General features: G+C 45.3%; 1 protein-coding gene across 1 annotated transcript in view; it reads left to right on the top strand.

Moving 5' to 3' along the window:
* CNTN5 (contactin 5) overlaps positions 1 to 10,848 on the top strand; it is a 2,082,395-nt gene extending 2,071,547 nt beyond the window's left edge. Inside the window, exon 26 of the mRNA XM_069759184.1 lies at positions 10,183 to 10,848. Coding sequence (XP_069615285.1) covers positions 10,183 to 10,280 — 98 coding nt within the window. The 3' untranslated portion in view covers positions 10,281 to 10,848. The remainder of the gene's footprint in view (positions 1 to 10,182) is intronic.
* The last annotated feature ends 1,543 nt before the right edge of the window (positions 10,849 to 12,391 follow it).

Below are 12,391 nucleotides of genomic sequence, written 5' to 3' on the forward strand. Positions count from 1 at the left end.
ACCAGGACAGTCCGAAGACTCAACCTGCCCTGAAGAGAAACGAGGATGGAACCCAGCTTTGCAGAAAAACGGCGAAACCAAGGTAGCCGAGCTGGCCCGATTATTAAGGGCGAACTCAGCCAAAGGCAAGAAGGACACCCAATCATCCTGATCAGCAGAAACAAAGCATCTCAGATATGTTTCCAAGGTCTGATTGGTTCGTTCGGTCTGGCCATTTGTCTGAGGATGGAAAGCCGAGGAAAAAGACAAATCAATGCCCATCCTAGCACAAAAGGCTCGCCAAAACCTCGAAACAAACTGGGAACCTCTGTCAGAAACGATGTTCTCTGGAATGCCATGTAAACGAACCACATGCTGGAAGAACAATGGCACCAAATCAGAGGAGGAAGGTAATTTAGACAAGGGTACCAAATGGATCATCTTAGAGAAGCGATCACAAACCACCCAAATGACCGACATTTTTTGAGAGACGGGGAGATCCGAAATAAAATCCATAGAGATATGTGTCCAAGGCCTCTTCGGGACCGGCAAGGGCAAAAGCAACCCACTGGCACGAGAACAGCAGGGCTTAGCCCGAGCACAAATCCCACAGGACTGCACAAAAGAACGCACATCCCGCGACAGAGACGGCCACCAAAAGGATCTAGCCACCAAATCTCTGGTACCAAAGATTCCAGGATGACCAGCCAACACCGAACAATGAACCTCAGAGATAACTTTATTCGTCCACCTATCAGGGACAAACAGTTTCTCCGCTGGGCAACGATCAGGTTTATTAGCCTGAAATTTTTGCAGCACCCGCCGCAAATCAGGGGAGATGGCAGACAAAATTACTCCCTCTTTGAGAATACCCGCCGGCTCAGACAAACCCGGAGAGTCGGGCACAAAATTCCTAGACAGGGCATCCGCCTTCACATTTTTAGAGCCCGGAAGGTACGAAACCACAAAGTCAAAATGGGAGAAAAACAGCGACCAATGAGCCTGTCTAGGATTCAACCGTTTGGCAGACTCGAGATAAGTCAAGTTCTTGTGATCAGTCAAGACCACCACGCGATGCTTAGCTCCTTCAAGCCAATGACGCCACTCCTCGAATGCCCACTTCATGGCCAGCAACTCTCGATTGCCAACATCATAATTTCGCTCAGCAGGCGAAAACTTCCTGGAAAAGAAGGCGTATGGCTTCATCACCGAGCAATCAGAACCTCTTTGCGACAAAACAGCCCCCGCTCCAATTTCAGAAGCATCAACCTCAACCTGGAACGGAAGCGAAACATCTGGTTGACACAACACAGGGGCAGAAGAAAAACGACGCTTTAACTCTTGAAAAGCTTCCACAGCAGCAGAAGACCAATTGACCACATCAGCACCCTTCTTGGTCAAATCGGTCAATGGTTTAGCAATACTAGAAAAATTACAGATGAAGCGACGATAAAAATTAGCAAAGCCCAGGAACTTTTGCAGACTCTTCAAATATGTCGGCTGAGTCCAATCATAGATGGCCTGGACCTTAACAGGGTCCATCTCGATAGTAGAAGGGGAAAAATTGAACCCCAAAAATGAAACCTTCTGAACACCAAAGAGACACTTTGATCCCTTCACAAACAAAGAATTAGCACGCAGGACCTGGAACACCATTCTGACCTGCTTCACATGAGACTCCCAATCATCCGAGAAGACCAAAATATCATCCAAGTATACAATCAGGAATTTATCCAGGTACTCTCGGAAGATGTCATGCATAAAGGACTGAAACACTGATGGAGCATTGGCAAGTCCGAATGGCATAACTAGGTACTCAAAATGGCCCTCGGGCGTATTAAATGCAGTTTTCCATTCATCGCCCCGCTTAATACGCACAAGATTATACGCACCACGAAGATCTATCTTGGTGAACCAACTAGCCCCCTTGATCCGAGCAAACAAATCAGATAGCAGCGGCAAGGGGTACTGAAATTTGACCGTGATTTTATTTAGAAGGCGGTAATCTATACAAGGTCTCAGCGAACCATCCTTCTTGGCCACAAAAAAGAACCCCGCTCCCAATGGCGACGATGACGGGCGAATATGACCCTTCTCCAAGGACTCCTTCACGTAACTCCGCATAGCGGCGTGCTCAGGCACAGATAAATTAAACAGTCGACCTTTAGGAAACTTACTACCAGGAATCAAATCGATAGCACAATCACAATCCCTATGCGGAGGTAGGGCATTGGACTTGGGCTCATCAAATACATCCTGGTAATCAGACAAGAGCTCTGGGACCTCAGAAGGGGTGGATGACGAAATAGACAGAAATGGGACATCACCATGTACCCCCTGACAACCCCAGCTGGACACAGACATTGATTTCCAATCTAATACTGGGTTATGGACTTGTAGCCATGGCAACCCCAACACGACCACATCATGCAGATTATGCAACACCAGAAAGCGAATATCCTCCTGATGTGCAGGAGCCATGCACATGGTCAGCTGGGTCCAGTACTGAGGCTTATTCTTGGCCAAAGGCGTAGCATCAATTCCTCTCAATGGAATAGGACACTGCAAGGGCTCCAAGAAAAACCCACAACGCCTAGCATACTCCAAGTCCATCAAATTCAGGGCAGCGCCTGAATCCACAAATGCCATGACAGAATAAGATGACAAAGAGCAGATCAAAGTAACGGACAAAAGAAATTTTGACTGTACCGTACCAATGGTGGCAGACCTAGCGAACCGTTTAGTGCGCTTAGGACAATCGGAGATAGCATGAGTGGAATCACCACAGTAGAAACACAGCCCATTCTGACGTCTGTGCTCTTGCCGTTCAACTCTGGTCAAAGTCCTATCGCACTGCATAGGCTCAGGTTTATGCTCGGATAATACCGCCAAATGGTGCACAGATTTACGCTCACGCAAGCGTCGACCGATCTGAATGGCCAAAGACATAGACTCATTCAAACCAGCAGGCATAGGAAATCCCACCATGACATCTTTAAGGGCTTCAGAGAGACCCTTTCTGAAAATCGCTGCCAGCGCACATTCATTCCACTGAGTGAGTACGGACCACTTCCTAAACCTCTGACAATATACCTCTACCTCATCCTGACCCTGACACAGAGCCAGCAAATTTTTCTCTGCCTGATCCACTGAATTAGGTTCTTCATACAGCAATCCGAGCGCCAGAAAAAACGCATCAATATTACATAATGCAGGATCTCCTGGCGCAAGGGAAAATGCCCAGTCTTGAGGGTCGCCACGTAATAAAGAAATAATGATCCTAACTTGTTGAACTGGGTCACCAGAGGAGCGAGGTTTCAAAGCCAGAAACAGTTTACAATTATTTTTGAAACTCAGAAATTTAGCTCTATCTCCAGAAAACAAATCAGGAATAGGAATTCTTGGTTCTAACATAGAATTCTGAACCAAAAAGTCTTGAATATTTTGTACTCTTGCAGTGAGATGATCCACACATAAAGAAAGACCTTTAATGTCCATCACTACACCTGTGTCCTGAACCACCCAAATGTCTAGGGGGAAAAAAAGGCAAAACACAGTGCAAAGAAAAAAAAAATGGTCTCAGAACTTCTTTTTTCCCTCTATTGAGAAGCATTAGTACTTATGGCCTCCAGTACTGTTATGAACAGGTAATTCAGAACCACAATGGGTCTAGTGGTTAAGAGCACACAAGGTGACCTGACAGTTACCAATAACAAGGACGAGCTCTGAGACGTGGGAACTCTGCTGACCGCAATCCCTAATCCTATCATACCACACTAAAGGTAGCCATGGAGCGCTCCTGTCCAGGCCTAGGCGCCTCGATCACAGCCTGAGAAACTAGCTAGCCCTAAGAGAGAAAAATAAGCCTACCTTGCCTCAGAGAAATTCCCCAAAGGAAAAGGCAGCCCCCCACATATAATGACTGTGAGTAGAGATGAAAGTACAAACACAGAGATGAAATAGATTTTAGCAAAGTGAGGCCCGACTGACTGAACAGACCGAAGATAGGAAAGATTACTTTGCGGTCAACACAAAACCCTACAAACAACCACACAGAGGGTGCAAAAAGACCCTCCGCACCGACTAACGGTACGGAGGTACCCCCTCTGCGTCCCAGAGCTTCCAGCAAGCAAGAAAAACAGGTAGCGCAAGCTGGACAGAAAAAATAGCAACAAAAGTAACACCAGCAAAACTTAGCTTATGCAGGAAAGACAGGCCACAGGAACGATCCAGGAGAAAGCAAGATCCACACTAGAACATTGACTGGAGGCCAGGAGCAAAGCACTAGGTGGAGTTAAATAGAGCAGCACCTAACGACTTCACCACATCACCTGAGGAAGGAAACTTAGAAGCCGCAGTACCACTCACATCCACCAACGGAAGCTCATAGACAGAATCAGCCGAAGTACCACTTGTGACCACAGGAGGGAGCTCTGCCACAGAATTCACAACAGTTAGGCACCTGCCATGTTAGCACGCTTGACAGGGACCCCCCTGTGTCTTTTTCCTGCAACACCCCCTGCCACGGGATGTTGCCTGGTTCCAACCCAGTAAGCTTATGACTAACTTCCTCCCCAGCCCATAGTTTTACCAGTGTGAGGAGTGGCCCAATAAATAAAGCCTTCTTCTCCCCCTAGTGGCCGGAGTGTGAAGTGTAATGTGTGCTGGTGATACCTGGTCAGTAGAATTCCTTCAGTGCCATCAGACGTACCGTCACTCCCCTTAGTGGCAGAGTGTCATACTGAAACGACCAGCTCTCTGGGTGGGGCGCTGCACTCCCTCCCCTCTCCCCCCCCCCCCCCCCCCCGGTTAAATCCAGTACTCCTGGACTGGGAAGAAGAACAACAATACATTTCAGCAGAAGACATACAAAATTTTGAAATGCTTAAAACAAGTAAATAGAATTCTTAAAAATATATATATACAGTGGCGCTCAGTAACCAGCTATGGAAAAATGCTGCAGATAAGGACAACAACCACTACGTTGTCATAATAAACCTATAAGTAAAATATAAATAAATAAATCTGCGCAGAAAACCATATAGAAACCCCAAATTCTTTTACTGTACGATATACAAATACCCTCTACATATAGATATTGCTCTTACCCTATATACATACAATAAATAAACACACAATATACTATAGTTCTCCGTGATACAAAATTATGCACTGTAGTAAAGACTACATATATGTTGATGTTCAAATGGCCATATATTATATATAGTCAAAAAGTCTTAGTAGGCCAGACTGCAAATGCCCAGTCAAAATATAGAAAAAAACACACTAAAGAATATGAAACTATGAGTCTATATTGCTCAGAAGTGAGAGATCTCTCATGCACCGTGGAACATAGCGAGCAGAACAGCGAAGAAAAAGGAAAAAGAAAAATGAAAATCCTGTAGAAACTGAATGTACCGCTGTACACCGCCCCGGCCGGTGGCAGGTGTAGCAAATGATAAGTGTAGCAGCGTGGGACAGACAGGTTAACCGGGTCGGAAACCCGCTGTACGAGCCTGCTATTACCTTAGGTGGAGCTCATATACTACCGCGGGATTTTCTTCTGTATACCTCGTGGACTTTGGTCTATGAGGCGACCCGTACCTACTGAACGTTCAGTTTCTATGTTACTCCTTTTTCCATGTGACTGGTGACGTCACGGCAGGTCCTGCTCCGAAGATCGCAGACGCGAGGAAGCAGTGAACGCCTGGTAGCCGCGACCACCCACCCGTCCAGGATCAATTATTGTTCTCAGTGGAGGTATACAGAAGAAAATCCCGCGGTAGTATATGAGCTCCACCTAAGGTAATAGCAGGCTCGTACAGCGGGTTTCCGACCCGGTTAACCTGTCTGTCCCACGCTGCTACACTTATCATTTGCTACACCTGCCACCAGCCGGGGCGGTGTACAGCGGTACATTCAGTTTCTACAGGATTTTCATTTTTCTTTTTCCTTTTTCTTCGCTGTTCTGCTCGCTATGTTCCACGGTGCATGAGAGATCTCTCACTTCTGAGCAATATAGACTCATAGTTTCATATTCTTTAGTGTGTTTTTTTCTATATTTTGACTGGGCATTTGCAGTCTGGCCTACTAAGACTTTTTGACTATATATAATATATGGCCATTTGAACATCAACATATATGTAGTCTTTACTACAGTGCATAATTTTGTATCACGGAGAACTATAGTATATTGTGTGTTTATTTATTGTATGTATATAGGGGAAGAGCAATATCTATATGTAGAGGGTATTTGTATATCGTACAGTAAAAGAATTTGGGGTTTCTATATGGTTTTCTGCACAGATTTATTTATTTATATTTTAAATAGAATTCTTCCCTTTATGGGAGGTGAGGACACTTGAACGTTACAAACAAAACAAGGTTAAATATTTTTAAATAACATTCTATTCTTCATACTATAAATAACTCTCATTACCCAGCCGGTTATTCTACTAAGTGCAAATTCTGAACAATAATTTAACTTTTCCTTTAAGGGCATATAAGCTGAACCCACTAAAGGCCTACTATAAAATACTATAAAATAACTCAACTTTTCTTTCTAGCTTCACCAATGCAGGACCGCCTAGCTCCTGGGCCGGGCCTACTGTCATTGTTTCTCTTCCAACAACCAACTGTCGTTCTACGGTTCTCAGAAGGACTCTCTCTCTAACCCCTATGGGTTCACTTTCAATCTTTCCTGTCCTCAATCTCTATTAACATTATCAAACTTTTCTAAATTTCAACATTATCAATTTTTCAACCTTTCCTAAGGCAACATGTAAACATTCCCTTTAAGAGGGAGCCAAGTCTCTAGGAGGTAGTGCAGATTCTCTCTGTCTGCAAGTCCAATGAAAGCAAGACCTTCTGCGTCATGTCCAAAAGCATTATCTTCGCAAAGTCTTCTTTCTTTTGTAAAACCAGTAGGGAGCACCTTTAAGAAGGTGCAAACTATGTACAAAACAGTTTTGGAATCATTCACTGTTCATGATCCGGCAGTCTTTGAAACAATGATAAAATTGTAGAAAAAAGCAAAACAATAGGGATCCCGGGTAAACGAAGGGACCCCTTTAAGAAATAACCCTGGACGGGTTTAAAGCAAAGACAGGAAACAGTTAACTATTTACATCTTTTCGGTTCTTCGAGGTTTATGTTTATAGTAGGTTGCAAGGCATCAATCGGTAGTGAACACCTCCCGGCCGTGAAAGCTCGGGTTCCGTGTTCTCGCCTGATGCAGTGTCTGTATCATGGGTTCGTCTCTCAGGTACGGCCAGGTCACCCGGTGCCTGGATCCGAATGTCAGCTTTGGTTGCAAGTTCAGTAGCGGCGATAATGCACACTGTGGTGACAGGGGTGGAATTCGTCAAATCAGGGTTAGTCATAGTCAGGACAGCAGGTGGCGCCATTACCGGCTCGTATCGGTAGACGTTTCGAGCGCACCACCCTTGCACACTCCGATGGCGGGTGTACGTCACCTAGTCCCCTCTGTATAGCAGCCGATCATCACATCTATCGCGGCGCGGGGTCTTCACATTGTAGCTAGTAAAGAAGATTTCCGTCGGTAGCCCCGGTTCCTGTATATAGCCCCAACCCCGCTTCGGGTGAAAGGCCAGGACAGTCCCCCACTTTACTGAACTCCCTTCACTGCGTTCTGTCTTTGGTCCTTGTGCTTTCGGTGGGTTACTTTGTTCTGTCTCTTTTCGGTCTTTCCAGTGTAAAATTAGGCATTGTTTATATTGTTCCCAAGTGAGCGCAGCGATGCTGAGGCCCTCCTGCCTGGTTCCGTCTGACCCAATCCTTGGGGTGTCCCACTGGAAGATCACCCCCTCTGAGCTTACATCCAGCGGTATCCCCATAGTTGTCGGTAGCGGAGGCACCAGCTTCTCCATGGTGCCGGGGGCTATAACCACCAGTTCAGGAGCAAGGACTCGGTCACTGTCAGGATGGGGAGTGGTCACGGGAGCGGTCAGGAGGGCAGGGGCGTTTTCCTTACCTCCGTCTTATGTGGTTCCAACGATGCCGATCGGTTCCATTGATGAGGACACTAGGGTCGGCTGCGGCTCGGACCACGGTTCTCCCGATGTGGCCCTCGGTGACGGCTCCGACCTCCATTGCTTCACATCGGCTGGCTCCACATTCGGGATAGGCCGACTCGGCTCCTCCGCCCGTGGCTCCAAGAAGTCCGAGCCCTCCAGCCGCGGCAGATTCAAGTCCGGATCCTCCTCCGGCTGACGGGGACAGGCCAGGATCACTCCTTCATCGTTCGGGCACCAGCTGGTCGTCATCCCCACTCCGGGATCTGCGATGGCACTCACACGCTGCTCCTCCATTTTCTGGGGGTGGAGCTCTCTCTTGTCTTGGTTCCCGCCGTTGCAAATCAGAGGGCGGTTCTCCTCTGCTTTGGGGCAGATCGTCCTCCCGCAACAGCAATCGGAGGGGGCGGTCAGCACTTCTGGCGCCACTTTGATAGTCTCCTCCCATGACACACCCTCCTTCTTCCCCTGCACTCCTCGTGGCGCTGCAATGGCGGCGGTTTTTGCGGGAATCTTGCAGCAAACAGCAATAAACAGTCCTTGCAATAAATCACAGTCCAAACACGTTTCAATCACAGTTCCAAGGCACACATGACCTGCTTCTCAGGCTTAAGTACGATCCTGTTCGTGACGCCAAGTTGGAGCGCCCCCAGACACAGGGCCACGGGTTCTCGGTACCTGGCCTCTCTGGTTCGGTTCTGAGGCTGTCACGGTGGCTAGACCCGGTCCTCAACCCTGCTAAGGGGCGTCCAATAAAGGTGGTACAGTCTGTCAGGGATTCGTGACGCCACCTGTGGTGTTCGGTAGGGGGACCGACGCTGCTGTGGGGTCCGCTGGGGTGATGGAATGGCAGCTGGATGGTATACCTTCCCACAGGTGAAGTATGTCCCCAGGGCTTCCCTTTATGGTGGATGGTGATGGTGTGAAGTGCAGTCAATAACGAGGACACAGGGTTGCAGTCTCTTTACCTCTTTACTGAAGACTTCAGGATCCTTAATCCAGAGCATGCTTAACAGGGCTATCTGAGACCGGCCGGTCCGATGGGCACATCCAGAGTTCCCTTTGCAGGTGGAAATCAGTGCCTACCACTAGCGCCTGTGTGTTGTAGTGCTACCCTGCTGAGCATTCGGAATAGTGCTCACAACTGCTGTTCTCGTTCGTTCGTTCTTTCTAATTCTCTCTCTCTGGTTCCAGATGTTACTAGTTTCTCGTCCCCCAGGTATGTTATGGCTGGGACGCACCCATTTGACGGGAAGGCTCGGAGCTCTTCTGGGACCCTAGAGACGCCCCTCTCCACACGTTGCCCCCTATGTCTTCGTAGGAAATTTAAGGTAGACAGCCAACCTATAATTAACTGTCCTGCGGAGTTCGAAGTAAGGCCTAGAGTCAGTTACTCCCGCGGTGTTCCGGCCACCGGCTAGGCGCCTCAGTAGGATGTTGCCTCGGTCTCACGGCACGACTCCTACTGGCTCTCCTTTGTGCTTGATCTCGTTTCTCACTGTTCCACAATATCCTTCCCTTCGTGTCACTTTCTTCAGCTTCTGACTAACTTCCTATCCAACCCCTAGTTTTACCAGTGTGAGGAGTGGCTCAATAAATAAAGCCTTTTTCTCCCCCTAGTGGCCGGAGTGTGAAGTGTAATGTGTGCTGGTGATACCTGGTCAGTAGAATTCCTTCAGTGCCGTCAGACGTACCATCACTCCCCTTAGCGGCAGAGTGTCATACTGCAACGACCAGATCTCTGGGGCGCTGCACCCACCCTTCCTTCTCCATTTCTACTTTCTTTCTTCATTCTTTCCTCTCTGTTCAACCCTTCTCTTTTTTTATAAACTTTTTTTTCTGTAATGGGCCGTCTTTTCATAGGGAATTGATAACAACGAGATGTTTGTATTTATGGAAATGTGCCAGACACAAGCCAGAGAAAACGGCGCACTGTTTCTTTTTTGTTTTACCTATTGTTCTCTACGTGTGTTTTATATTGTGTACAGATTGTGTACTTAAGCATAATGGCTTAAAATTTATTTGTGATTTTTTTTTATTCTCAGAAAATATGGAAAAATATGTGTCATTGTTGTTATAAATGGTTCATTTAAATACTTTACAATGTCTTTGATTATGAAGTAATGGACATCATTATATTATTAACTTTTGTTCTTTCTTGTTTTTATAGAAGTAACAAGTGCACAGTCCACACTCCATAATTTGTCAGCCTCCTCCTCTTCCTTAACTTTTCTACTGGCACTGGTTATCCCAACAACATTATGGTGAAGATGGATTTACTGCTTTTATTTTTTTTTTACTTGTATTCAAGATATGACTACAGTTACCAATTGAATGAAGTCACTGGAGACCTGGACCTACTCTTCATCCTAATACCCAAAGACTACATGAACAACTAAAAGAACTGGAGAAAGAGTTTCTGGCTGTTTTTAGGTTTTTCTGTTTTGCTTTTTTTTTTTTTTTTTTTTTTTTTTTTTTCATTTTTTTTATAAATATATATAAATATATAAATAGACTGGTTTGTTAATAGCCTTTATCAGCTTCTGTAAAAAAAAAAACTAAGATAAAAAAAAGAAAATTCAGTTTAGTAACTTTGGTCAAACGCTCTGGGTTCGCACTTTTTGATTTTGCTTTTCGATCGACCAGTTCTTGGATCATATAACTTTTTGTTGTTGAAGCAGTGGTGTGCAATACATTTGTGGTATTGAATGACATGGTATGAAGTGCACATTTAGATCTGGTGAAATATTTATATATCATTTTTTCTTATCCTATCCTATTTTTTTTATCTGTTCCTAGAAATGCCAATAAAACACTGTATCTAGGTAATGTCTGATACATGGTAAAATTAATGGCTCCATATAACCTTTAGGCTCTACAGATCCATAATATGGCACCCAAAAACCTCTATGGATGTCCTATATTATCCTCGTATTACATAGGAAGGTTTTTTCTGTTGGGGTTTTTACTTATTTTTCAGAAGAAAGACCGTAGGTAGTATCTTCCATCAGATGCCATATCAAGGATGTATTATAGGGTGAATATTATGCCCAAGGGAAACTATTTCCAGCATACCGATGTGTCCATTCTTACCTTTTCTAGAATTTGGCTAAAGGGTTAATCTCATCATCTCTCTTCAGGAGCACTCTGCTCCTCTGCCTCCCTGCTTCCTGTACGTCAGAGGGTGGTATTTCCCTAAAAATTGAGACTTCAGACTGGCGGTATGGCTGAACTGCTGGCCCAAATCAGCAATTCGGTCAGCTCCAGAGCAGCGCTTGCAAGCTCTATGGCAAAGAACTTGCAAGTGTGTGATCCATGCCAAGGAAAACACCTCTAATAGACTGCAGAGGTGGCAACCTAACAAATATTTCTAATTAAAATTAATGTCTACCTGTTCTTAAAGTTTGAGAGGAGTTAAGTTGCAAAGTCTCTTGTTTTTACAAGAATTTAGCAATTTTACCTATTTATGATTTTTAGGTAACCAGTCATGTCCAATAACACTAATCTGCAGATATTGGTTTAATCTGCAGGTCAATATTGTTATGAAGGTGCCCGGCCACTGTTCTGAAAATATGGCACCTGGGAGAATGTGAACTTTATTTTTCTCGGGAACCGCCGGCTTTCAGTCATGCGATCATCACTCACATTACTGAAAGAGACAGCTGTAATCGCGCCCCGGCACTGATCAACAGCTCACTCCGCAGTGCATCAGCACAAAGCTGGCTGTCAGTCAGTGCCGGGATGTATTAACAGCCACCACTCTCAATAGTGTGAGCGGTGGCTGTAATTGTTCTGTGCACACCTGCATGACTGAAAGCTGGCGGCTCCTGGGAAGATTTCAGTTAATTTTATCACTTTCAGAACTACAGCCTGGCACCTCCATAATGCTTATAAAGGGGTTACAAGGACTATCTTATTCCTTTATGCGCCTAAAAACTAAACACCTAAAACAGAGTATCGTTAAATTATGTTTTAATTCAAAGCTCTCCTGCCACTCAACCCGAGATATGTTGAACAAAGAGGGAAGATAAGGAAAAGCACATCTATATGGCACCACCTGGAGCACCATTGTGTACAGAACTACAAGAGGCTAGTGGGGCTTTATGGCTGCTGGAAAAGTCTCCTGCGCACTCTGAGACCGTACCTTAATTTCTTCACGTGTATATGGAAAAAAATCAAAGAAAATAATCTCTTTATTTGTCAATTAGATAAAGTTCAAGTTGTCATTTTTCTTTACTTTGGAGACAACAATGAATATTCTTTAAATGTTCAATTAATATTGTGGTGAAGATTCTTAGCGTAGAAGTCAATCATCTATGTGTATCTAGAATGAGTAGATGATTTGCCATCGGATGACGCTGCATTATATTAATGCAACA

The sequence above is a fragment of the Ranitomeya imitator genome, chromosome 3 (genome assembly GCF_032444005.1).
Source record: "Ranitomeya imitator isolate aRanImi1 chromosome 3, aRanImi1.pri, whole genome shotgun sequence".
Taxonomy (NCBI): domain Eukaryota; kingdom Metazoa; phylum Chordata; class Amphibia; order Anura; family Dendrobatidae; genus Ranitomeya; species Ranitomeya imitator.